Source organism: Eschrichtius robustus, chromosome 5 (assembly GCF_028021215.1).
Source record: "Eschrichtius robustus isolate mEscRob2 chromosome 5, mEscRob2.pri, whole genome shotgun sequence".
Lineage (NCBI taxonomy): Eukaryota > Metazoa > Chordata > Mammalia > Artiodactyla > Eschrichtiidae > Eschrichtius > Eschrichtius robustus.
This window is the reverse complement of record NC_090828.1, coordinates 3397644-3424699: the sequence shown is the minus strand read 5'-3', so window position 1 is coordinate 3424699 and position 27056 is coordinate 3397644. Positions and strand designations below refer to the sequence as shown.

At 53.1% G+C, this 27056-nt stretch overlaps 1 protein-coding gene across 1 annotated transcript; it reads right to left on the bottom strand.

Moving 5' to 3' along the window:
* Nucleotides 1–4154: 4154 nt before the first annotated feature.
* RAB17 (RAB17, member RAS oncogene family) lies at nucleotides 4155–25039 on the bottom strand. Its single transcript, XM_068543714.1, has 6 exons — nucleotides 24926–25039; nucleotides 18753–18912; nucleotides 9361–9512; nucleotides 7986–8111; nucleotides 5276–5369; nucleotides 4155–5008 (listed from the first exon to the last, which is right to left on the bottom strand). Exons 2-6 carry the CDS (start codon nucleotides 18907–18909, stop codon nucleotides 4896–4898), a joined length of 642 nt encoding a protein of 213 aa, XP_068399815.1. The 5' UTR covers nucleotides 18910–18912; nucleotides 24926–25039; the 3' UTR covers nucleotides 4155–4895.
* Nucleotides 25040–27056: the final 2017 nt, after the last annotated feature.

The following is a 27056-nucleotide window of genomic DNA, read 5'->3' as shown; positions in this document are numbered from 1 at the left end:
TACATACCCCAGAGAGCTGAGAACCGGTGTTCAAATAAATACTTGTACCGGAATGTTCATAGCAGCACAATTCACAACAGCCAAAAAGGTAGAAACAACCCAATACCCATCGATAGACGAATGGAAAACAGAACGTGGTCCATCCACACAATGGATTATTATTCGGCCATGAAAAGGAAGGAGTTCTTTCAAATGCTACCACATGGATGAACCTTGAAGGCATGACGCAAAGTGAAAGAAGCCAGACACAAAAGGTCCCACAGTGGATGATTCCATTCATATGAAATGTCCAGAAGAGGCAAATCCATAGAGACGGAAGTAGTTTGGTGGTTGCCAGGAGCTGGGGTCTGCTCCATGGGTTACAGGGTTTCCTTGTGGGGAATGAAAGTGTCTGGGAACTGGGCCGAGGTGGTGAATGTGCTAAACGCCACTCAATCGTACACTTTAAATAAAAGAGTTCACAGCCCCACATGACGCAGACATGGAAACATCAGTGTGATGAAGGGCTCCGGATTCCAGCCACCCAGCATGTGATACCCTGTCAGGGCAGCCCCAGGAAACGAATACATCTTCTGAGCCCAGAGAAGTACAGAGATGGAAGATGTTACGTTTTCTACAAATTCTTATTATGAAAGTTTTCAAACTTACAAGAAATCGCAAAAATATTATGATGACATCTAATACCTCGCACTTCAATTCTGCAATTATCACTGTAATTACTTTCTCTCCCCGCCGCCTCCCCTTCTCTCTCTCTACCGCTTGGAAGTAAGCGGTAGACATCATATTTCCCCCAGATATCTCAGCATCTTTCTCCTCAAACTAAGGACAATCTCCTACATAACCACAAAATTATCACCAGGCCTAAAACATTTTGTAATAATTCCCTAACATCATCGAGTTTTTAGTCCATACTCAAAAATCCCCAAATAAGGCAAGAAAATCTTAGTTGTCTTTTCTTTTTTTTTTTGGAAGCCAGGCTCCAGTCTAATTTCAAGGTCACCCTTAGTTATTTTTCGTCACTCCCAGATCATCTCATTTTGTCACGACATTGACTTTCACAAGGGTCCTGATGTGTTACCTTGTAGAACAGAGCCACACGTGTGACCTGTCGACTCCTCCCCCCCCCAGTGCTGTTACCCTGTTCTTCTGTCCCCCCCTGCCCCCCCCCCACTGTATTTCCTGTAACCTGAGCAGCGGGTCTAGGGGCAGAACTGGACTCAGTTACCACTGAGGGCATGAATGCTCTGTGTCTGTCCTACGGCATCGTACCTGATGGTGGGCTCTGGGCCCCGCTCTGACAGGTGCCAAGTCTGGCCCTTTACGGAGAGGATCTCTCAACTGTAAAAATTTCTCGGGTTCCCCGTCTGCTCACTATGCGATCCGCAGAGGTCCTGGGGACCCACGGCACTAGCCTGTTTCCCAAAGAGCCACAGCCAGTGATGTACACCTCACGGAATACCTTCGCTGGGATCAACTGTTACATCATGGGTTGTACAACGGTGATTCTCTAATTCCTTCCACATGTATGAGCGGGATTCTTCTAAAGGAGATATTTCTCCTTTTTTCTCCTTTCCTCCCTTTTTTTTTTCTTTTTGTTCAGCAACTTACAAATCATTCTTCATGCTCAAATTGTCCTAAGTTTGGCCAGTGAGACCTTCAAAAAGGGAATACATTTTAAAAGAAAGAGAATGGGGCTTCCCTGGTGGCACAGCGGTTAAGAATCCGCCTGCCGATGCAGGGGACATGGGTTCGAGCCCTGGTCCGGGAAGATCCCACATGCCGCGGAGCAACTAAGCCCGTGCGCCACAACCACTGAGCCTGCGCTCTAGAGCCCGCGTGCCACAACTACTGAAGTCCACACACCTAAAACCTGTGCTCCGCAACAAGAGAAGCCACCGCAATAAGCCCGCGCACCGCAACAAAGAGTAGCCCCCGCTCGCCGCAACTCGAGAAAGCCCGCGCGCAGCAACGAAGACCCAACGCAGGCAAAAATAAAAACAAAAATAATTAATTTTTCAAAAAAGATACCAAAAAAAAAAAGAAAAAGAAAAAGAATGGATTCCTGAGTCAGCCCTCTGGGCACAGGGGGCTCTTCCAGGGAAGTTGGAGGAGGTGTTAGAAGCAGAGGGGGATGGGAAGGGTCACCGCTACAGGCAAGACAGCAGGGCTCCGCCCAATGCTGCCTCTCGTCCTCTCTGTGCTTCCTGCCTCCATCACGAGCACGCACACACACACACACACGTGCGCACGCACACGCACGCACGCATGCACACACACCCCGGCTCATGAGAAGGGCTGAAGCAGCTTCCCTGGATGCGGGCAGGACGGTGAGCTCACCCACCAGCCTCCCCTGAGCACCTGCAACCCCTCGGGCTCATCGCCCTCCAGGCTCTACGCCCACGCCCCCTACCACCACCTCACGGTCCAGGACGGGCTGAGATCAGGTGGGAGAAGCCCTGACACAGAGAGAGGCTTCCATAAACGTCTGCGGTGGCTGGGGTGGAGGTTGTTTGTAGAAGAACCCGCCTTTTGTTTACATCACTGGGAATATCGGCTCCTATCCTCTCTTGGACACATATTTGTTGAGTGCCTGGCATATACCAGACATCGTACCAGGCACCGGGAGCCCCACGAGAGGAAGGACAGACAGAACCCCTGCCCTCATGGCAGAGCTCCCCCTTATCTGAATATTAGGTCACCAGGAGGGCTCAAAACTCCCAGGGCTCAAGCCGCACTGCAGACGGATTTAACCAGAGCTTCCGGTGGGCACAGGGATGCGGCCTGCAAAGGCTCCCAGGTGATTCCCTCGCAGGGCTGAGCCCCACCTGCCCCGTGGGGGAGAAGGGGAGGAAAAGGGGCTATCACATCCGGCAATGGGGAGCCCAGCTCCAGGATCACAACGCACCCCATCCCATCTTGGGGGAAGCGGGGGCGGGGGGAAGCGTGAAAGGATGCCAGGTGGCAATAAGTCAAAGAATACCTTTTGATAATAAATTCTAGCACAGTGTTACTAGTCTGGCAAGACGGGAGAAAAACAATCAGAAATGTGGGCATCCTACAAATATCATTATTTCCCCACTTCCTATTTCATCATGGATGGGTCAGATACTCCTCTGAAAGCCGTCAGCAAAGCAGCCCTCAGGACGCGAAAACCAGGGGCGGTGGGGTTTGCCTTCGGCGATGCTGGCGCGCCATCTAGTGGCCAAGGGCCACCTCAGCCTCCCGCCACCTCCAAAGTGGGTCCCACCCTTTGCAGAAGGGATCCCAGCCCTGCTACCCCAGAGTGGGGGAACAGAGAGCACGGGGACACAGCCTTACACAGAGGGGCTCACACCTCACGTACGTCACCTACGAGGGAAGAGTCGCATACGAAACTTCACTGCAGTCAGAAACTGCAGGGCACATAGCACCAAGTTGTCAGGTTTCACCTGGAGATTGTCTAGGAAAGAAACCGTGTGAGTGCTTTTGGGACGTCCAGGAGCTCAGCATCAACGGGGAAGGATGCTTTACATTCGTCCCTCTGTTGATCCTTACAGCTGATATAGTGAAGCCACCTTTCTCAGGGGGATGACAATGTCGTCTTATTTAAAATTTCATACAGAAGGGCCATCGGGCCTCTCTAAAGGCAGGAGCGAGGTGAGCTCATGATGTGTCAGCACCAGAAAGATGTCCTGGGCCCGCCTCAGCCACAGCCCGCCGCCTGGGGCCCCTCAGTATTTACTCACTGTGAGCCCTCCTGGGGGATGTGCGGGAACAGACCCCAGCTTACAATCTCACCGAGGACCACGTGATATAAAGTTAACCCTAAAAATGCATTCCAATATACAGTAGGTGCAGACAAATACTGTTTGATTCCACTTACACGAGGTACCTAGAAGAGCCAAATTCATAGAGTCAGAAAGTACATTGATAGATTCCAGGGTCGGGGGTGGGGAGGTGGGGAGGGGAGTGGGGAGTCAGGGTTTAATGGGGACAGAGTTTCCGTTTAAGAAAGTGAAAACTTCAGGAGATGGATGTTGGTGAGAACTGCACAACAATGTGAACGTACTTAGTGCCACCGAACTGTACAGCTAAGTGTGGTTAAAATAGTATGTTTTATATTATGTGACTTTTACCACAATTTAAAAACATTTGGAAAAATAAAAAAGACCACATGATAGAAATCGGTTTACTTTTCGGAGAAAAACTCATACGCGGTACAAGTTGCACCTGGGCTTGAAGTCTGAGTCCTCGCGCGCGTTGTACAAGCACCACTTCGTAGTCACAGCGAGGAGCAGAGAGTAGGGGGCCTGACTCCCCCACCCCCATCCCCAGCTGCCCTCTGTCAGGCACCGTCCTTCGGGGGAACCTCACAGAGATCCAGTGACGATGGACCCAGCCCCATGATGGTCACGCCATCTCTCCCTGGCACTGCCCCCTCCAGCTGGGCCTGCTGTCTCCTCTCCCACCTCCCAGGAGCAGGGTGGCCCCAAGCCCCCGGGCAGCCCCCTGCCCAACACAAGGTGCGTGCTGGGTGATTTTCCGATCTTTATTTCCCCTCTGACCATTTAATTCTCCAGTGTCTGGTGGCCAGGCAGCTAAGGGCAGGGTCACGTGCACCCACCCCCAGGACATCTGGGATTCAGTCAGTATCTGGTGTCTGGGAGGTGGAGCTGACACCCTCTGGGAGCCTTGGACACGGGACCCTCCCCTGAATGATTCGCACCAGCTTGGGAGGTGGTTATTCTAAGGGATGCCCTCTTCCAGAGCCTCTAGGACCCAGGAGCAAGCCAGCATCGACAGTGAATCAGGATCAGTACCACAATCGACATGGAGCTGGCGGCGGCTCACCCTGGGGACCAGTGGGTTGTGGGCTGGGGGCATCCTCCCCACGGCCTTTCCTGGAGTGGCCCCTTCTAGCGGGCGCAGCATCTGCCCCGCCCCGGGGGCGTCTCATTCAGAGCCAGCCGTGCATCTCCCTGCTGCCTCTGGCCCTCCTCCTTCTCTTCTCTCTGCAGAAGCTCTCGGGCTGTGGACGACAGAAGGAGAAGGACGTGGCCTGGTTGGGAGGAAAGTCCCGCAGCCCGGCACTCGCCTTGCACACGTGGCATCCCCCAGGGTCCCACCCTCCCTGATGTTTTCCAGGAACCAGGAAACACGGGCCCTTGACTCCTGCCCGCTTTCCAGGCCCTGGGGACGTTCTGCTGGGCCCCAGGATGCCAGAGAAGAAGACCTGTTGAAGACCCAGTGATGGTCCCCCCACCCCCTGCTCTGGGGTCGGAGGCTGGTCACTCACCGACAGCACTGAAGACTTCAGTCACCTGGTGGTTCAGTTTGGCCGAGGTTTCCATGAACAGCAACCCCTTGCTCTCTGCAAACTCCCTCCCTTCCTGACGGAAATGGCCACGGAAAGCCCACATTAATCATCAGAAGTTTCCTGAGAACACTTAGATGCCTTCTAACAGGAAGACCCAAGAAACAGCGAGAAACAGTTGCACCAGCAGAGAACGTCATTCCTCAAGTTCTGTTTCTGGGGCTCCTAGAGAAGGGGGCCCAGACCAGGGAGCAGGGCAGGGCAGGGAGGGAGGGTGATAGTTGGCAGGGGAGCCCAGCACCCCCAGCGGGGTCCAAGGATGCTTTCCTTGGAGAGGTCCCCGCCCCTACCACGGCTCTCTGGCACCGGTGGGCTCTGAAACCAAGTGAGAACAGAGGAAACGTGGAAGGGGAGTGGGGACAGCCTGGTGGGAGCCCGGCCCTTCTCTGGGTCCCCCACCACCGTCCCACAGGGGTCCGGCCTACGTGGAGTGAAGGGTGTATGGAGCAAGGGTGTCTGGGAAACACCAGGGCTGCTCGTGTGGCCGAGAAGCGGAGAAGCGTTCATGGGAAGGCCGTGGTAAAGGAGGACCTGGGGGCCTCCCCGTGCAGGCCCCTCGCCTCCGGACCCTCCCAGGAGGTGCAGTGCTCAGTGCCTGACGCTGAGCCGGCCCCTGGGGGCTGGGCCGGCCGTGCCCACAGCATGGCACCCAGCGGTGTCTACTCCCCCCACCCCCAACGAGCTTCTCAGCCCTTTCCCAGACACAGAGAGATGGGGACATTATTACTTGTATTTTAAAGGACAAGGTGACCTGGTACAGCTGAAGACTCGGTGACTTCAAGTAGCTCATATCTGGGTCACATGAATGAAACTCAAATATCCCCCTTTGCCCCACTAGCTTGGGGGTTCCAGATGGGGTCATTTTAGGGGTTTGTCCTCGGGTCCAGTGAGCCTCTGGCCCCTAAATTGCAGGTCCCCAGCCCTCCGTCTGCCAGTTTGTCCTGGAGTTCCCCCAGGATGGGAGCCATGGTTACCTCACCCCCCGTGGAATGAGCACATCCAGTGCACAGATCTTGACTCTTAAATTCATTCCCCGACACTAGGAACCAGGGCTGTTTGGGGAAATGATTGATTCCAGGGCTGGGGCCGAGAAAGGGCAAGATGAACCTGGAACAACTTGGTGAGCCAGAAAGGAAGGAAGAGCTCAGAGAATAACAGGGCGGGGCGACAGGGCCAGCGGAGGGGAGGGCTCTCGACGGCCAAATCCAGGAGCGGATTTCCCCGTACCAAGAGAAGGGCATTAGTGGGAAAAATGATAAAATCTGAACAAGATCTGTAAAGTAGTTTGAACGTTCGTTTCCTGATTTGCTCGTTGTTCTGTGCTTATATAAGATGTTAACATTCGGGAAAGCTGGGAGAAGGGCAGACAGGAACTTTTTGCACTATTTTTGCAACAATTTTTGTAATTCTGAAATTATTTTAAGATGAAAAGCCCCAAAATCAATGTAAAAGCTGCACTGGCCACAGGTCAGCTTGGCCTCTGCCCCAGCCGAGGCACCTGCGGCTCCAGGGTCTGCCCCCTGCCCCCCCACCCGCCCCCAAGGCCCAGCTCAGTGGGAGCTCAGAGGGAGCAAGAAGCCAGGGTGGGGTCTGGGGGCCCAGGGTCTACAGCCCAGACCCCAGGGTGGCCGCTTCTGTGCAGTCTAAGCCACGGGGTCCCCCTCCCGCAGGCAGGGGTCCTGGGAGAGCGGAGAGGAGGCCCCTCCCGCCCCTGAGCGGGGCCCCCGGCCTCCAGTGGGTCTCCCCACCCAGGCCCCGTCTCCCAACTCGGCCTGACCTGGGCTCCACACGCTTTTCCTAAATCACCCATCAGGTCCCCACCCCAGGGACTCAAGGCTGCCCCGGAATAAAGCCCCCAGTCCCAACACCAGCGCTGGGGTCTCTGCCTCTGAGCCCCAGCGCCTGCTCAGCACAGCTTCCTCTGGCCGCCCCCTGCCCCCAGACTCCCTCCCCTTCCTCCCCTGTGCTGTAGCCCAGCGCCCTCCCCTCCTGCTCTCCCCTCACCTGCCCCTCCTCCCAGAGCCTCTCCTAAAACCCACCCCCACATACACACATACACACACAGAGACACCACTGTACACACACGTCCTGTACACACACACACACACACACACACACACACGAACCCCTTGCTCCAGGCTCTCATCCCTTTACAAGCATCTGCCTAGAGCATTTATTCTGCTGTTGGTCATTTTACGGAAGAACTGCAGCTTTCGGGTTCTCTGTCCCTTGCTCATTTCCTAGCAAAACATTTGGATTTGCCCCTTCTTGAACAGTTTATTGAACACAAAGAGGAAGATCTGAAACCCGCATCACTCACAGAAGGAGAGAGGGTGGGAAAGGTCGTGGTTTCCTCACGGAAACCGTTGCCTGCACTGCGCCCGCCCCTGCCAGCCCTCGGGAGGCTGCGGTGGTGCTGACAGCTCTCCCCGCTGCCAGGAGAAACTGTCTCTGGGTCTGACCTTCCCAGAAGAGACCAGAAACCTTTGTCCAGGAGGGAAACTAAAGTGGTATGTGTGTGTGTGCGCGTGTGGGGTGTGTGTGTGTATGAGTGTGTGGGTAGGTGAGTGTGTGTGTTTGGGGTCCCTCCCCACTCCCCCACCAGGGACATAATGACAGTCTCCAGGCCCACCTCAAAGGTCACCTGCCGCTCCTGGTGGAGGTCTGTCTTGTTGCCAACCAACACCACCACGACTTCTCCCGGGTGGAACTCCTCCTCCAGGTCCTTCAGCCACTGCTGCGCCTTGCAGAAGGAATCCTGAGAAAGGAAAACAGGACTGTCAGGCAAACCCGGTGGTCTTCCTCAGCTGTCCCAGGAAAGACAAGGCAAGTGTCGGTGGCTACCCTGCGTAAAACACAGGATCCAAGTGACCCACCCAAGGAATCATGAGTGATGGATGGGGGTGCTCTGTTCTGGGTACTCAGGGAGGACCATGGAGGGGCACAAACCCAACTGTGCAGCAGGAAGAGGGGCTGTCAGGGAGGGCTTCCTGGAGGAGGTGACCAACTTTCACTGAAGGAATCTACTGGTTGTCACGATTTTAACATAAAATGGCACATGATCCAACTGGCCTTATGTCGGGCCCCAAGGGCTGTTGTGCCCCTTGAGCAGGGGTGGCTGGTCTTTCTTTCGCCTCGGGTGGTCTGGGCCGAAGGCAGCTCTGTCCCCACCCGGCCAGCAGGAGGCTGGGGGCTGCAGGAGGTTCCAAGTCAGACCTGGAGCTCTAGAGGCCTCCGCTCCAGGATGCCCTCAAGGACCACTTTGTGGGGAAGTGGCTGTCACCCCAAACCCTGATCCTAACTGCAGCGCCCCACAGACCCGGGAACGGGGCCTCTGCCCTGGGTCCCACGCAGCCCCTCTCCCCAGCAGCCATGCTGACCCAGTAGGCCTGCTCTCAGCACTGCCGGGACTCCAGGCACGGCACTCAACCTCCTTAATTCCACCAGCGCTGCCCTCTGACCAGAACTCCCTTCCCCCCCCGCCGCTCACATGCCCACCGCCACCTCCCTGCCCGGCCCTGCCCAACAGGGCTAATCCTGCTTCTCCCAACGTCTCAGCTAGAGCCTTCCTGCAGGAAGTATGGTGCCCCTCCTGTCAACTCCCACAGAACCCCACCCTTCCCTGCTCGTGCACTAAGCATCTGCTCACTTCTGTTTGGCCCGATGATATTCTGTAGAGTGGATATGCATCCAGGGGCTGTATCCTGTTTTCATAACACCCCCCTCACCAGCTCAGTGGGCACCCAAGGAATCGTGAGTGATGGATGGGGGTGCTCTGTTCTGGGTACTCCAAGAGGACCACGGAGGGGTGCAAACCTAACTGTGCAGCAGGAAGAAGGGTTGTCAGGGAGGGCTTCCTGGAGGAGGTGACTGACTTTCACTGAAGGATTCTCCACTGGTGCTCACGCTTTTAACATAAAGCACCAGCACAGGTCAGTCACATAATGCCTCCAGAAGGTTGCGTCCATGTGCCTGGGAGGGCGGGGACACACCCAGGTGAGCCTCACCTTCCTGGTGACGTCATACACCAAAAGCGCAGCGTTGGCACCCCTGAAGTAGAGGTGGCAGACGCTGTGGTACTTCTCCTGGCCAGCTGTGTCCCAGATCTCAAACTTCAGAGACGCAGCCCCCAAATCCACCACCTTTGTGAAGAACGCACCTGAAACAGAAGCCCAGAAGGAGCTTTACATGGAGGACGAGGTCTTTATCCACGGCTCAGCCTGGACCAGCGTGAGCCCTGGGCTCAGCAAACCAGCCAGAGACAGCCAACCCTGTGCTTCCTGTCACCCTCAGTGGGGAAGGCTCAGCAAACACCTCTTCTAGAAGATGGCAGTTTCCAGAAAAAGCAAAGAGTTGCAAGGAATTTGCTGCAGACCTTTGCAGATTCCACAGCGGCTTTGGGTGGGAAGATGGACTCTCAGGGTCCTATTCAAATCCTCTGGGCTATGTGCGGCATGGAAGGGTCTCTGACCACCAGGGGTCCCATATGGCCCCATGGGTGTCCAGCGAGGCAACTGGCGTGCTGACGTCACACCAGCTCCTCCCCCGTATCCTTCCTGGCCTCCTGCTAACCTCCCGGCCTGATGCACACCTCTCCCTGCTGACCTCCCTTCTCCACGGACCTCTCTGCTTGGAATCCTTCCTCTTCCCCACCTCCCTACATGTCCAGCGGGTCTTCGAGTGTGAGCGCTTGGGGCAGTGCTGGGGCCCCCTTCCCCGGGAGTGGTCTATAGGAGCCCCCGGTGCTCATCACTCACCCACTGCACAGGTAGACTTCTGTGTTCTCACCTGTCACCCCTGAGGACAGTGAGCCCCTGGAGGGCAAGGATGTTCATGCCTTCTTATCCCTGCTTGATAAGTACACACAGCGAAAGATCTATCCCCAAACCGTTCACTCGACATATTGGGCAATCCACCTTTCATCTGAAGACTGTTTTCCCCTTAGCATAGCTTTCCAAAGTGTTGTGACTTTAAGATGGTTATTTAGTAACACCAGGATGTTCTGTCCCCAGAATGTAAATTGGTGCAGCCTCTATGGAAAACAGTATGAAGGTTCCTCAAAGAACTAATAAGAGTTGCCATATGATCCAGCAATCCCACTCCTAGGCATATATCCGAACAAAACTATAATTCAAAAAGATACATGCACCCCAATGTTCACAGCAGCACTATTCACAATAGCCAAGACATGGAAACAACCTAATGTTCATCGACAGATGAATGGATAAAGAGGTGGTACATATATACAATGGAATATTACTCAGTCATAAAAAGAATGAAATAATGTCATTTGCAGCAACATGGATGGACCTACAGATGATCATACTAAATGAAGTAAGTCAGACAGAGAGAGACAAATACCATATGATATCACTTACATGTGGAATCTAAAACATGACACAAATGAACTATTTACACAACAGAAACAGACTCACAGACATAGAGAACAGACTTGTGGTTGCCAAGGGGGAGAGGAGGTGAGGGAGGGATGGATGCAAGCTAGTATATATAGGATGGATAAATAACAAGGTCCTACTGTATAGCACAGAGAACTATATTCAGTATCCTATGATAAACCATAATGGAAAAGAATGAAAAAGAATATACATATGTATACCTGAGTCATTTGCTGTACAGCAGAAATCAACTATACTTTAATAAAATAAATTAAAAAAAAAAAAAGATGTTCTGCCCCCATAGCGTATGGGGTATGTCATATACAGAACTAGACCAGGGACTGGGAGGGGCCAGGGGTGGGACTCCAGGCAAAGCTTCTGCCCTGCCCAGACCCGGGCTGGGTTGGAAGCTTGTTGGGAGATTCTGGTAAATGTAGCCACATGCTTGAAGTTAAATTTTTCACTCCAAGGCCAGTGTGTTAGTGTCCTGGGGTTGTCATAACAAATAACCACAAAATGGGTGGCTAAAAACAGCAGACATTTATTCTTTCAGTTCTGGGGGCCAGAGGTCCAAAATCAAGGTGTCTCCAGTGTTGGTTCCTTCCAGAAGTTCTGAGAGGGAATCTGTTTCACGCCCCCTCCCGGCTCCTGGTGGGGACCAGCAACCGTCCGTGGTCCCTGGCTTGTAGATGCATCTCTTCCATCTCTGCCTCTGTCTTCACCTGGCCACCCCCTCTGCATCTTTGTGTTCTCCTGTTACAGAGACACTGGTCATGGGATTCAGGGCTCACCTGAAATCCAGGAATATCCTTAGCTAGTTACATCTGCCAACACCCTTTTTCCAAATAAAGCCACATTCACAGGCACTGGGGATTAGGAGGAGGACGAATCTTTTGGGGGACACAATTCAATCTGCTACAGACAGAGAATAAGAGACAAGTCTGGGCTGAGACATTTAGCATAGAAAGGGTAAGATCATGATTCTCTCTCATGAGAATCTAGTTTGGGGCGACTCCTAAATGGAAACCGCCGATCCACCCTCTGCCTGCACATCCTGCATTTTTCTGCTCGTCCGCAAACTTGAAGTCAGATACACTTCCTAGGTGTTATGGACTGAATGACTGTATCCTCCCAAAATTCACATATAGAAGCCCTAACCCTCAGCATGATAGTATTTGGAGATGGAGCCTTTGGGAGGCGATTAGGGTTACATGAGGTCGTGAGGGTGGGGCCCTCAGGATGGGATTAGTGCCTCTGTAAGAATGCACTCCCTCTCTCTGGCTGTCTCTCCCTCTGTCTTCTTCCCTCTGTCTCCTCTCTCTGTCTCTCTGTCTCTGTCGTCTGTCTGCTCTCTCTCTCTCTCCCCTCCTTTCCATGCAAACACAAAGAAGAGGTCATGTAAGCACACAGCCAGTTACCTAGATGGCAGCTACCCATAAGCCAAGAAAAGAGGGCTCAGGATGAAACCTACTCTGCCAACACCTCGCTTTTGGACATCCAGCCCCCAGAACTATAAGAATAAACCTCTGTTATTTAAGGCACCCAGTCTGTGGTGTTTATTATGACAGCCCCGCAGAACACGACACCAGGTCAAACAAAGCTCATCAGTAGGACTGACAGCTCCCAGCTCACACAGGGCTACTGTCAGGACTGAGCAGGACAGAAGCTCCATTAAGACTGATGGGGTCATGAGGGTGAGGGCCATGCCTGGGCCTTGGAGGGAAGTCTATCAGCTGCAACAAACTCTGTCGACTTGCTTCAACCTTAGAGATCCCAGCTTCCTCCTTTACCAAGAGTCAACAGTGCCCTCTTCCCCGGGCGGTTGTCAAACCCAGGAGAAAAGAGAGGAGGTGCAGGGTGTGGTACCTGACGCCCCTTCCTCCCCTCCCTCTCCGCTCTCCCGGCTCATTGTCTGGGAACAGCAGCCTTTTATCCACACCCTTGGTCTGTTTGCTATCAGGTCAAGTCACACTTCTGCGTGCGATTTTGGTTTCATCCTAAAAGTCATCGCTGCCAGGTCACAGGTGGGCATAAAATTCAGGTTTGCCTCCTTTGCTTAACAATCTTAGCTTCTGATATTTTCCTTTTCTACTCTGAAAACGATGGCTGGTGGTTGAGTTTAAATCAATGTAAAATCCCAACCGATTTCCAAGGAGCGCAGGGTTTTCACACCGAGCAATGACGTGGCATGAGTGGCTGTTGGATATTCACAGACCGCAGCACCTCGTCTCCCCTGGAGAGAGACACAGACCCCCCAGGTGGGCCCCTGGGCTGGTATCCGAAGCAAACTTCCACCCCCTGCCCCGTGAACTCCTGGCTCCAACCCACAAAAGAGCTCACATGTATTACCTTCCTTGTTCAGAAACCCACTGACCATATTTTCTACCTGTTCACAGCTAAATCCAAAAAGTGATTAAAAAATTAACTTCTGAGATATTCAAACAGACTGGGAGATTTTTCCTGAAATGATGTTGGCAACAAGCTGGGGCATGGGGGGCAGGATCGGGCCCAGACCCGGAATTGTCCACGTTTCTAGAATATGCTGGTGGGGATGACACACCGACACATTTTTACCAGACGTTACTCTGAACCGGGGCCACTTGGCACTGCTTTATATGGTGACACAAAGCAGGGCTCCAGCCTCCTCTGGCCCCAGCACAGACCTCAACACAGGAGCCCCAGCGGTGGGGACACTTGGGGATGCTTCCGGCCCCCTCCCCAGCCTCTGGAAGCAGGCGTGCCTTCCACTTGCTGAGCTGAATGGACCCCCAGTGGGCAACGAATGACAAGAGAATTCACTGGGGGTTGCTCTTCAACTTGCATTTTGTTGCCCCCAATTAAAAGGTGTCTCAACTAAATGTTAACACAAGGAAAGGTTTTGCTTTTTGACCTTTTAGTTTAAATAAACAGCCGACCCTGCTCACTGAAGCCCTCTCTGCAGCGTTCTCTTTTCTGTAAAAGTCACGAGCTGCTTCCCGGTGGAAGGGAACACGACACGGGTGACTTCTCAGGGTCACCTGGGCTCCAGCAATGTTCCATTCCGCAGGGAAGGGAGGTGGGGCGAAATCCAGTACCTTTCGCACCTTCCCTGCCCGAGGCAAGGCCCAGCTGGTCCAAACTGGCTTCTGCCAGCAAATCCGAACACAAGCACTAGATGTCACCACCCCTCCAAAGATGTCACTAAAACGTGCAGCGCCGGGAAATGGGGCAGAATTTCCCCTGCTGCTGCCCTTCAGGATTCCAGGATGAGGGGTCTGCAGGAGCTCAGTGGGATCTTCGGAACCTCTTGGTGCTCCAAGCCCCCAGCCACCATAAACGCCTTTGGGAGCTGCCCACCTCCCCTGCCAGCCCCTCTCTCAGGTGGGCCTGGCGGGCTTTGTGGTGCTGGGGCGGCCAGGAGTTCAGGGGGTTCTGGTCTCTTCCCAGCAGGCCACGCCCTTGGGAGGCTATGCTCAATTCTACTCTGGCTCTGCTTTGGGTACAAGAGTCTGTCACCGCCTGTCACAGTTACGGCTCCGGCTTCCTCTGGATGGACAGGTCTTGCCGCAGGGCGGCTGGAACCCTGTCTCGGCCCAGGCGCTGTTCTGCAGAGCTGTGTCCAGTGCTTGTGTAACCCTCCACTGCGGGGCCACCCCCCACACACACCCCGACAGATCCAGACCCTCTGGAGGGGCCCAGGGACCCCCGCTCTTCCCCAGGGCTGGAGTATCTTGCAGCTGGCCTGCCCTGAAGGCAGCACCACCAAAGACGTGCCAGGCCCTGGTCCCACCCCTGCCCTCGGGAGCGTGAGGGTGGGCGTCTGAGGAAAGGGGCAGCAGGAAAGGGTGACAACTGAAACCGAGCAGGACCCTGTGGGGCTCCTGGGCACGGACGCCTTTCCATGCCCCCCGCTTCTTGTTTGTAGGGACAAGACTCCAGCCTCCATGACCTTCCCTGAGTTCCAGAGGGCAGATTGGAACCGTTGCTAATCAAGGAAGGGAGGGCATGCAGAGACAAGGCAGGAGCAGCCTAGAAACAATAGTGTAGCCTTGGGGCAGGGTCCTGGTTCCGCCTCAAGGGATACACATAGGGATTTCCCTGGTGGCACAGTGGTTAAGACTCCACCTGCCAATGCAGGGGACACGGGTTCGAGCCCTGGTCCGGGAAGATCCCACATGCCGCGGAGCAACTAAGCCCGTGCGCCACAGCTACTGAGCCTGTGCTCTAGAGCCCGCGAGCCACAACTACTGAGCCCGTGGGCCTAGAGGCCGTGCTCCGCAACAAGAGAAGCCACCGCAATGAGAAGCACACACACCACAACAAAGAGTAGGCCCCGCTCGCCGCAACTAGAGAAAGCCCGTGTGTGGCAACGAAGGTCCAATGCAGCCAAAAATAAATAAAATAAAATAAATTAATTAATTTTTTTTAAAAAGGGATACACATAACAATATCTTTGAGCTCCCTACAGAACTAAAACCCCCAACAAATAGATGTCAGCATACTTCATTCCAGAGAAGATCACGGTTCGATAACCTCATCAAGAGACCACCTGAGGCCAGATTAGAGGAGTGCAGGCCCTGCACACACCCTGATCCTTACCAGCAACCCTGGCCTTGAACCATTGTTATAAAACTCCTCACTAAATCCTCCCAGGCTGGGACCCGCAGTTTTCGAGGGCAGGAGCCTGCTGTCTCCCCCTCTGCCTGGCAAAGCAATAAAGCTATTCTTTTCTGCTTCACCCAAAACTCTGTCTCTGAGATACAATTCAGCACCGGTGCACAGAGGCCGAGTTTTCAGCATCCCAACCCTAAGTCATAACGTGGTGATCCGTGACTTGACATCCTTGGTCGACCTTTCACGAAGCCCTCCCCCCCATAGAGAGGACTGTACATCCCATTTTACAAATGAAAGCATGGCGCTGAGAGCCTAAGTCCTTGCCCTCGGCCGTCCCCTGTCCCCTTGTTTGTAAGTTCAGCTCATATTTACCAAAGGCTTCCTGCAGGCCAAGCCCTGGGCAAGGCACCACCACCTTGTTCCCCCAGCTGCCCCCGGGGAGGAGGTGAGGGCCCACATCCTCTCCCTATGGCTCTGCTCCTCTTCTTATCCCCCATAAAGCCAAGCCGTAGCAAGAAAGCAATGGGCATGTCTGCCTTCAAAGGGTTTCCGTACAACACAGACTGTCTCCCTTTGATTAAAGGGATATTCGCGGTCCATTGCCTCCTCTGAAAATTGAGGGAATTTCCCTGGCAGTCCAGTGGTTAAGACGCTGCACTTCCAAAGCAGGGGGCGCAGGTTCGATCCCTGGTCAGGGAACTAAGAACCCACATGCTGCGTGGCATGGCCAAAACAAAAAAAAAACAAAAAAAGGGGGGATGTCTGCTTTTATAATAAGATAATAATTATCATAGCATAATAATTAATAAAATCACATAGAATATAATACGTGACTAAATATCATATTATAATAAATAATATTATTTATTTATTTTTATAATAACGTAATAATCCTTATAATATCCACCTGCAAAGGTCGTAAGAACGTCACAAGGTGTACAAGGCATGTGAAGTAGGCCCAGAGATGTACGTGGCGGAGACCATCATTCCCACAGGGGATTTAGCTCCTCAAAGCAAAGGAGGGCGTACTCATCTCTACGTCCCTTACACCCAGCTCAGTGGCTGGCACCTAGTAGGTGCTCCATAAATAGGCTGGTGGCTGATTGAATAAAGGACCGCTAAACTCACCTAGAGGGCTGCGGGCCACAACACTGAGCCACACCCTCCCACCCGTAGCCCAGGAAGCCGGAGTGGAAGCCAAGGCTCAGGGCACCAGCCCCAGGGCAGAGGCGGGGTCCTGGGGGGGTGAGGCAGGGTCCTGGGGGGATGAGGCGGGGTCCTGGGGGGATGAGCCTGGGCCTGGGGGAGGGGCACGGGCAGGAGGAGGACGGCCAGGGCCAGGCAGAGGACCAGGAGTGGAGAGGGCGCACCCCGGCCTGCCACCCAAGCAAAGGCCCCCCACCCTGACCCGAGCCCAGGCTCTGTGCACCCTCCTGACCCTTGTAGGACCCCTGAAGAGAGTGGGGTGACTTGGACAGCCTGGGGAGGGTGACAGCTTGGTCCCCGACTTGCTGGAACTAAAGGAAGTGGTGGAGGTGGCTGGAATCGGGGAGACAGGGCACGCCACCCACCGTCCACGAGCTGCAGCGTGCTGGATCTGCGGGTTTCTCACTTGGGAGAGTTAGCGAACTTGTCTGCGCTCCCCTTTTCCTCCCTGGAAATACAGAACGCCAGCACCGCCCGCAGGCTCGGCCTGGCTCTGTGTTTACGGGGCCTCTTCTGCCCCGCAAGGTAGGTCAGAGTTGCAGGCCTCCCTGGGCCCACTGAGCTAGGTTCTCGGCTCACAGTGAGCCCCCAGGGCCACTCCATGCCCGCTGGAGCCCACCCCCTGGCCGCCCACTGCCTCTCGGGATACTGGCTCTCGAGCAGGGGTCCTAAACTTTTGCGGGCAAGTTCCCTGTAATAAACATTTTAGGCTTCGAGGGATGTACTGTCACCATCGCCAGCAATCAACTCAAAGCCGCCCTTCCAGAGGGAAAGCAACCACAGAGGATACGCAGGCACGAGCGGGGCTGTGTCCCCATAGAACCTTATTTGCAAAAACAAGCAGTGCCCTGTGAGCCGTGGCCTCAGACCTCAGTCTTAGAGTGAGATCCAACCCGACAAGCCGCCCGGTCTGGCCCCTGCTGTCTCCCTCCCCCGAACTGGAATCCAGGTTCACACCCAGGCACACAGCCCTCGATATCCCAGCTCGGCCTGGCCCCTTTCTGTGGTCTCTGCTCTCAACGAAACCGACCTTGAAGCCAGACTTGGCACTTTGTTATATATTTTTAAAGCCCAGTCTGATATCACGGGTGAGCGCTGTCAACTTTCCTGCTGATGGAGAAGAGATGGCCCTGCGTGCCCCTCAGCTGGCCTGAATCCACGGTCTTTACCAGCTCTCCCCGTGTTCCCGTCCTGGGGCCAGCCCTTCACTCTGCTTCTGCCCTTCTCACCACTATTTCTGGGGGCCTGGCCCTGGCAGATCCCTTCGGGCCCCATATTCTTCAGGGACTCAGGAACCACCCTCCTGAGAAGATTGAGGGCCCCCAAGTAGTTAATACCATTTGCTGAATTTTGTGCTCTGTTTCTATGTTGGTGTGTCTGCTTGGCATCTTAGAGAATCCTCCACACCTAATGTGGGCCTGGGACAGAGGCCACACCCAACAGATACTTGCTGAGTGAGTGAATGAATGGATGAGTGAATGAATGGATGAGTGAATGAATGGATGAGTGAATGAATGAATGAATGCCTGCCTCCCAAGAGGACTGGAACAAAGCACACACTGGGTTTCCCTATTTTAGGTGGGAAGTGAGGCTTTTCACCCCCAGACAGGATGTGAAGGAGACCAGTTGTCCACAGATGCGCCAAAGTCCCTCCCCTCTGAAAGCCATGACTTGCTATCCTCTTTAAGCAGTGCCGTGAGAGGGGCCTCCCTCCCTGCCACCCCTTCCCACAGCACCCACCCCATCCGCCAGGCCAGGCCAGGTGGGTAAGCCGAGTCCAGGCAGAAAGGGAGCCGCGTTAGCAGGAGGGCAACCAGCCAGGGTGAGAGGCCGGCTTCTCTAGGGGGCTGAGTGGCAGAGCCTGGGGGCAGGTTCTTCTTCTGGGCTCCCCCCTCCACCAGCAGAAGCCCTCACACACCCAACCCTTTGGGGCCAGAAACTCTGTCCCTGATACACTACCCGCCCCCTCCCCGGCCCCCGCAGACTCCAGCTGAGCTGAAACCTGTCTGAGTTCTGGATTCCGTGTGCATGCCTGCCTGGGGTGGACCTCATGCCCTCCCTGCACGTGCCAGGCACTGCCTGAGGCTCCAGGAGAGCCTGGGAAATTCCCAGGCGGCCTCGTCCCCAGCTGCCCCACATGTGGGTCAGCAGCCCTGGCTTCCCCACCAGGAGACGAAGGAAGGGTGCCCTGTCCCGTCACTTACATCCCACGGTCGGCAGGATGCTCTTGAAGTCATTCTTCACATACTGGAGAGCCAAGCTGGACTTGCCCACAGAACCACTGCCCAGGAGAACCAGCTTGAAGATGCAGGGCTGGCCCAGGGCAGCCCCGGGCCGGGGGGCCCCATCCACCTGCGCCATGCCCTGCGGAGAGACAATGACGGGAGGAGGCTGAATGTCGGATGCCAAATAATCTCATCAAGTGCACCCCCGGGACGCTGCTACCCTGGCTGAATACAGACAGCCTCGAATGGAACAGAGCTCCGAGTCAGAGGCACCTGGCTTGCCACTCTGCACCCCATCTCCCCTTCTGGAAAGTGGGGTGAACAATAGCTATAATATACGCCTGCTGTGAGTGAGTGAATGGAGGAGTGAGTGAATGAATGGATGAGTGACTGAACGAATGAATGAGTGGACACAGAGAAACGGAAGGCTTATCCATAGCGGAGTCCAAATTTCATACCGAAGCTTTCGTTCCCGGTGAGGTGTCTCTTCCACCATGACGGCTGCCTCCCGAGAGGACTGGCACAAAGCACACACTGGGTTTCCCTAGTTTAGGTGGGAAGTAGGGGTTTTCACCCCCAGACAGGGTGAAAGTGTTGTGAGGTGCTCGGAAAGCGTGTCCGCGGTGCCCGGCAGGGGCCAATGCATATGAACGGCTTTGTACCCTGTGAAGTAGTGATTGTGTGCTAGTCATCATACTGGCTCATCGTCCTCCTTCCATCACCTCTCACTTTTGAAAACCTATGACTATTCAAAAAAGGTTCTGAAATACCTAAAATGTACAGCACTCTCTCAGTTGTGGTTCATGGATTAAAATTGGTGTTTCAAGAAAATCTATTTATGAAAACATTTGGTGTTTCAAGGATCTCAAAACATTTTAGTCCTTCCCACTGTACTGAAACCTCAGAACCCACAGTGATACGCCCTGGAGAAAAACAGCTCTGTGATCAAAATTAATTTGGGCAAACCCTGCATGTGTTTTCATTGTAGAAAATTTCAGGCATGTACCAGAACAGAGAGGATGGAGGTCATTCTGGTGGACCTCAGGCCTCCATCATCCACCTCCACAAGAATCAGCTGTAGCCAATCTTGGTTCACCCACATCTCCAAACCCCCCTCCCTCCGAAGATTAGTTTGAGGGAATTCCTAGACATCCTATTAATTCTCCTGCAGATCTCAGTATATGTACATGCATCCGCTTTTTCTCTGTAATTTATTTGTTGAAGAAATCAGATTGCCCTGTAGTTTCCAGTCTGGATTTTGCTGATTGCATCCCTTTGTTGTCACTGAATGTGTTCCCTTGAACCCTGATTTTCTGTAGCTTGGTGGCTCAGAGCAGAAACCTGATTGGATATAGGCTATCTTTCGGCACGAATACTGTCGTGAGTGTGGTGTGCATTTCCTCAGGAGGCAAATAATGCCCGGTGGTCTCTTTGTGATGCTAGCAGCCATTGAAAACTGTCCCTATGTCCACTGTTTCATTAGGGGGCTGCAAACTGGTGGCATTCTACTGTTATCATTTCGTCTTCGTCTAGTATCTGGATTGCATCTGGAGAAAAGCTTCCCCTGAAAAATACCCAAACCCACCTCAGAGCCAGCCCGTCCAGTGAACAGAGCCTCTCCCACCTCATTGCAGTGGGTGGGAATGGAGGAAGGGAAGGAGTTTTGAAGAGGGAGGGAGGAAAGAGAGAGCAGTAGGAAGCAGACCCTGTTCCCTCGCTGTCCCCAACAGGCAGCCACAGCCACAGACTGGTCTGGTCTGCCCTGTGGGGACAAAAGGAGAAGAATCGAGTTTGGGATCAAAGTTTCAAAACAAACAGGACTGAGTCCTAAATACCAACAAGACTTTCTAAACAGAAAGTGACTGGAGTTACAGGGTCTGGCAGAGAAGGGTTCACAGGCCCATCCACTCCCTGGGGAAAGGGACACAGCAGAGCTGAATGGTTATTGGAAAGCATGTCTGGAACCCCATCTTCAATGGGATGCTCTCAAGTTTCACCATCGGGGATGGTGCTTAATTGTGTCAACGGATGACATCCCGCCAGGGCACCCTGCAACTTCCTCTGCATCCCGCAGACCCACAGCTGCCCCCGGGGGTTGGGGAATGGAGTTCTGCAGGGGCCAGTCCTCTCTCCAGAACCCACCACCCATGCAAGGATTCAAAGCAGTCCTTCTACAGATTTCTGATCCACTGGTAGAAATTAAACTCAAAGGCAAAATAAAATAAACACCAGGAACAAATGGGGGCGCCCCCCAAAGTGGCTGGCCCTCCAGGGATAAAATGACAGCCTATGATTCAGCTCTACAGGCCAAAGGGCAAATCAGAGTCCGGAATGAGGATTGAAGCCCCAGGAAAGATAACAGAAAGATGTTGGCTCAAAGTTCAGAGGTTGCTAGAGCTGCTTATCTGTCAACCCCACTGCCTAATCATCTGGGGAATTTGCCTTACGGCTACATCTGCTCTCTTCTCTCTGTTCACCTTGATGCAAATCCCTCTCCCGCCACAGCCTCCTGTCTGGTCTCACAGCTGCCACCCTTACCCCACCCCCTCATCCCCGATCATGTGTCCAGTCCCCATAAATAGCAGTTCATAAAAGAGGGAAAAGTCTCTGCCATCGTGGGGCCTACAGCTCCCTGTTCCTCTCCTTGATGGAAATGATCTGTTTCCAACTCTACCTTAATTCGTAGAATTATTTCTTTCTTGGTTCTCTCTCTCGCCGGGCCATAACTGCTCACGAAAGCAAAGATAGTATTCACTGAGATTACAGTAGGTGCTCAATAAATGTCTTGTGCATATCCGTGGGGATGGCTTAGCAAGTCATAGACAGACATGCTGTTTCCACCGCATAGTTTGCACGGCCAGTCCAACCCCAGAGAGCTTGTCAAAAGGTGGGCTGGGATTTCTGCAGAAAGAGAGACCAGAGGAGGGGCATCCAGCAGGTGCTGAGACCAGCTTCCTCCAGGCAGCTCAGCCCGAGTGACCAAGAAAAGCAGAAAGTTACAGGTTTAAAGGCAACCCCGCATTCAGATTCAGGCAAGGTATTCAGATGAGGCTGCTGTAACAGCACGTAAAACCTTGACCAACTTAAAGTGGTTTTGCCTCCTTAAAGAGGTGGGTTGACTAATCAAAGCCGGAGTTACTGTAAAAGAGACAGCACTGCGCATGCGCAAGGGGGGCACCCACGTCGTCAGGATGACCCCTGAACCAAGAAGCTCCAGACTAGGGAACTCAAAGAATAGAAATGTTGCCACCAGACCCCTTTACGAAAGACAGGTCCTTTAATAAGGAAAATCTGGCTTCCAGGAGTGCGCGTAGCTTATAGGGACTGACTCAAGACTAGCCAGTTGGCTTCCAAGTTTAAAATTCCCCGAAGCCCTTAAATTTTGCCCCAAACCTGGATTGCAGAGACACGTTTGAGAGCCTTGCCGGTCGACCTCGAATTAAAGCTCTGTCTTTTCTCAAAAGCCAGTGCCATAGTGTTGGCTTCTGTGCTTGTTGGGCAGGGAGCCCTTGCCCTACAACACTGCGGGGGAGGAGGGGACCAAGGCTAATGGACCCGCCATCTCCACTGAGGCGCAGGTGACTGTGCTCAGGGCCCCTGCCCGGCTCGGCTGCACACAGGTTTCTCCTGAAGCTGAGCAAGAAGCCTCCGGGGGTCCTGGCGTTACCCCACCTTACAGAGAGGCCCAGCAGCTTTTCTAAGAGAAAGATGCAGGAGTCCAAGCCAGAGCAGGCTCAAGGAGGAGGAAGGGGGGCGGGGGAGAGATGGATTGGGAGTTTGGGATTAGCAGATGCAAACTATTGTATATCGGATGGATAAACAACAGGGTCCTACTGTATAGCACAGGGAATTAAATTCACTATCCCGGGATAAACCATCATGGAAAAGAGTATGAAAAAGAATGTATATATATGTATAATTGAATCACTTTGCTGTGCAGCAGAAATTCACACAACATTGTAAATCAACTATACTTAAATAAAACAAATTAAAAAAATTTTTTTTTTGAAGCCAGGACATGCTGCCTTCACGTCCACACTGGATTCACCAGGCACAAGCATCATTTCAGTCACTTACAGAGGCAGCAGGACCTGCGCTCCATCCACATCAAGAACCGCTGGTGCAATGAGTCTGCCGGGGAGCCGCTGGCCTGACCTCATTGTCCAAAAGACGGTCAGCTCAGTAGCAAGCCCTCACTTACAAACCACTTTTTTTTTTTTTTTTGGCCTAATGTGGAGAAACAGAGAGTAGAGTGGTAGTGACCAGAGGCTGGGGTGTGTGTGGGAAATGGGGTGATATTGGTAAAAGGGTGCAAACTTCAGTTGTAAGACTCACAAGTTCTGGGATCTCATGTACAGCGTGATGATTAGAGCTAATGCGGTATTATACACTCGAAAAGTGTTAAGAGAGTAGACCTTAAGTGTTCTCACCACAAAAAGAAATGGTAATTATGTGATGGGGTGGAGGTGTTTTTGCAATATGTAAATGTACCCAGTCAACACGTAACATACCTTAAATTTATCCAATATTATATATATGTCAATTGTCTCAATAAAGCTGGAAAAAAGGAACGCTTTTAAGAATGGAATTCACCAGGTTTCTGTGCCACCCCAGGCTAATACCTTGTTTCTTGCTAAAGTACTTAAAGCACCTGCTTAGAAGCAGATATTCCACTGATTTGTGCTGTAATTTTACATAAAGAGAAAGTTCTAACACACCTAACAGCAATTCTCAAGTATTTAAAGATACCCCTTCAAGTTTTCCTTGCTATTTATGTGCACTAATTAATAAAACTCTCCTTAAGTCAAGAAAATCTTTAGCCCCAAACATGTCTGAATTAACCAAAATCGGTGGAGTATGAGTAAACATGCCATTACTATGATACCACATACAGGTGACACATCTCTTTATCTAAAAACATTACTTTTCAATAAATATAAACACATAATTGTCAATGAAAAAAAATGAAATTACCCGTAATCCCACACCCTTAATACAACGAGGGATGGTATTTTGCCTACTTTCTTCTAGTTTTTTTAATAAGAATCTTAAAAACAAACAAATCATCATTTTAACATAAAATTATGCATCCTACATTTAAAAAAAAAAAAAGTAAGACATATCAAGGGCGGTTTTCCACATTACTGCGTATGTTGTAGATGCATTCGACCTATGTGTGTTTAATGACCACATAATACCCCTACAATGATTCCAGTTTCCTGAACTATTTCTCTGTTACTGGATTTTTACTTGGCTTTAATTGTTTTTTCTCTGTAATAAGTAAGACTGCAGTAAGCATTTTCATGTATGAGTTTTCGTGTGATTACACGTTGATTAGAGGTTGAAGCCCTCTGTTCAGAGAGGGCTCCAATTGAAAAATGTGACTCCTGACTGCCCCTGGAATTTCAGGAAGATAGGGATACTGAAGTGTCTCTAAACGCAGAGACGTTCTCAAGAATGCCACGTTCGTGATCGGGGCCAACAGGGACGCCCTCCGGAGCGTTTCCGTTTCGGGCTTTTCATTTCTGACAAGCTCATCTCCTTGCACCAAGGGAAAAAGGAGAGATTGCAAGTCCAAACCAGCCTTCCTGGGGGAGGGTCGCTCCAGGGAAGCGTCTGATCTGCCGAGAGTCTGTCGCCAGCAAGCACGTCCTCCTCCAGCTCTCCCCGCCCAGGCGTGTAAGGAACGCAGGGATTACGGAGCAGTTGTTTACTCTGAGGTCAGCCGGTAGCACTTGGGCATAGTGATCCGTTTGAAATGGATTCCTGTAAGGGCTCCTATTCATTACTTTCAAGCCTTTAACTGGATTTTCCCAGAAGCCACCCTTTAAATAGGAATCTCCTTCCAGGACCCTGACCTAGCAAGCCCTCGGGGATGAGCAGGGACACCGCTGGCACTCAGGAGAGCTCATGCCTGGCTCACTTCGCCCTTCTGTGCACGGGGGCTCGTGCACAGACACACCTCAGACACAAAGGTGCATGCACGCATGACACCCACGGATACACTCCCACCCACATACATGCACACAGACACAAATACACACAGACACACAGATACAAACAGACACACATCGATATTCGCACACAGATACACACACACACACACACACACACACTCGACAAAGCACGCAGAAGTTTAAACAACGACTCACCTCTTCCCCAGGCCTGGTCACTTCCAGTGAGCCTGACACCCTGTCATCACCGGGTCCCACAGGGCCCCTACGTGTGTCCCCTTTCTCCCCACTTCTGGCCAGGGGAAAGTTTTGTTCCCTCAACAGGCGGGCTGGGGCGTGGCCGTGGCCCCGGGGCCAGGCAGAGGCTCACAGAAAACAGGTGAGAGGCAGCAGCCTCGGGCCAAGGCGATGCCCAGCCCCCTCCCCTCCGGAGAGGCTCTCAGGGCAAGGTCCGCCCTGGTCAGGTGGTCACCTGGGGCGGCGGGAGGCTGGACATTAATGCAGGCGCTGCTGCGGGTGCACCTGGGCACGTGCCGGAAGTCGCGCTCCCATCCGCTCACCCAGCTCCGCCTGAGTTTCTCAGTTTTGTTACCAGTCGCATTTCAATGCTGATTTATTTCCCTCTGCTCCTCCCTCGAGCTGTGGGGCTCTTTGTTGCGCTTGAAACTAGTAGCCCAGAAGAGAAGGAAGTATTTGGGTCAAATGAATTCATTCCTGCCACAAACAGCTGGGCGCCAGCTCTGGGGGGGCCCTGAGCCTGGAACCAAGGGCAAGGCAGGGTGTGCTGGTTCCCGGGGTCAGACGACCCCATCCTGCCTGGATGCCTCTGGAGGGCTATATTTCCCTGATGCCTTCTCCCAGCAACCTGACTGCATCTCCCAGAAGGTGGGAGGGTCTGGGCAGGGGACTTTTTCCTGGTCCTCCCAAATTCTTCACACGACTCAGTTGCGGAATTTCCCGCCTCAGCAATGATGGAGTAGCCTTTTTGAGATAAGATTTTCAGAGTCTCCAAGCACTGGGGTAGGGGGAGCCAGATGCTGAGAAAGGTAGAAATTTGCCGGCTACGAATCTGTCTGCAGACACAGTGTGCAGAAACCTGACTTTCTTTATGTTCTCATAACTCACCTTAATTTCAGTGAGACACGCTCTGTCAGCTCCGTGGTTCCCCCGCGTCCTGCGGGGTCCTGGGGTCTTCTGTTGGAGGGGACACCTGTGTCGGTTCCAGTGGGGACACCCTCCCACCATCCCTCCAGTGCCAGCCTCTCTGGGCTGCACCCACACCACCCTGGGGACAGGGTTCTTCCCCCACACAGTCATTTTGTCAGGGTGCAACCACCTCCCCGGGTGCCACTGCATAATTGTCCTGTCATTTTGGAGACTCAGAACCTCTCTCCCCTTTTGAATGATGTCCTCATCCCCGACCCGCAGACCGGGAACCAAAGGTCTGGGTGCTGACCCGCTGCTCTGCCCAGAGAACCCGTGTGACAGAGGGTCCAGCTCTGATGCAGGTGAAGGTGCTTTTCTCTAACGGGGATGGGCGTCTCCCCAGTTATCGTGAAGCATCCACCTTCCTGCAGGTTGATAGGGGCACAAAATGGGAGGGACTTGTAAAGATCAGTTTTGTGGCAGGAATGCAAGAGACAAAATAGTTAATAACCAGCGTCTAACACCCCAAATGGGAGCTTTGCGCCCACAGTCAGACAGTAGGTTTGAAAGCCAGACCCTGTCCAAAGGAGAGATTTTTGGGGTCCTTTAAAAAGCTCCCATGTGACTCTCCAGCCGCCATGGATCATGTTAGGGAGGGTCCCAACTGGCGGGCAGAGGAGGAGATGGGGGAGGAACAGGGACGCAGAGGCCCCCTGCTCACAGCTGCGCACACGCCTTTCCTGCCCACCCTCGAGGGCAGGGGCTTGCAAAGATCCTGGAGAGGTCTGGGGAGCCCAGATACGCCAGGGGGCCAGCTGGAAACCCCCAGAAGAGTCACTCGTGCCAGTCTTCTCTGTCCCCTCCCCCTCCCGACGCTGCCCACCTAGGTCCCCAGCGTCCATCTCGCAGAGGAGCAGGAGTAGAAAGAAGGCACCTGAGAGAACGGGCATTTCACCCAAATCCTTCCTGTGACCGCGGGAGACCAACATCCCTGGCCTGGACTCAAGGTGAGAACCCCTCCCTCAATTTTCCAGCGGAAGAGGCCTCGCAGAGAAGTTCTGGTTAATCGCTATGAAATAAAACTGCATTAAGAATTCTGTGACCTGTGGCCCCAGAACCCTCAGTGACTGCCCCAGGGGAGGGCGTGCCACTCCCGGGCGCAGAGGAAAGAGCCCCAAGTTCA

Excerpts from the sequence above, each read along its gene's own strand:
- RAB17 (XM_068543714.1), bottom strand. The coding sequence starts at position 18,909 with ATGGCGCAGGTGGATGGGGCCCCCCGGCCCGGGGCTGCCCTGGGCCAG. Across the intron at positions 9,513-18,752 it reads CATCCTGCCGACCGTGGGAT|GTGCGTTCTTCACAAAGGTG; the intron begins GTAAGTGACGGG and ends CTTCTGTTTCAG. Across the intron at positions 5,009-5,275 it reads TGAAGTCTTCAGTGCTGTCG|CCCGAGAGCTTCTGCAGAGA; the intron begins GTGAGTGACCAG and ends TGTCGTCCACAG.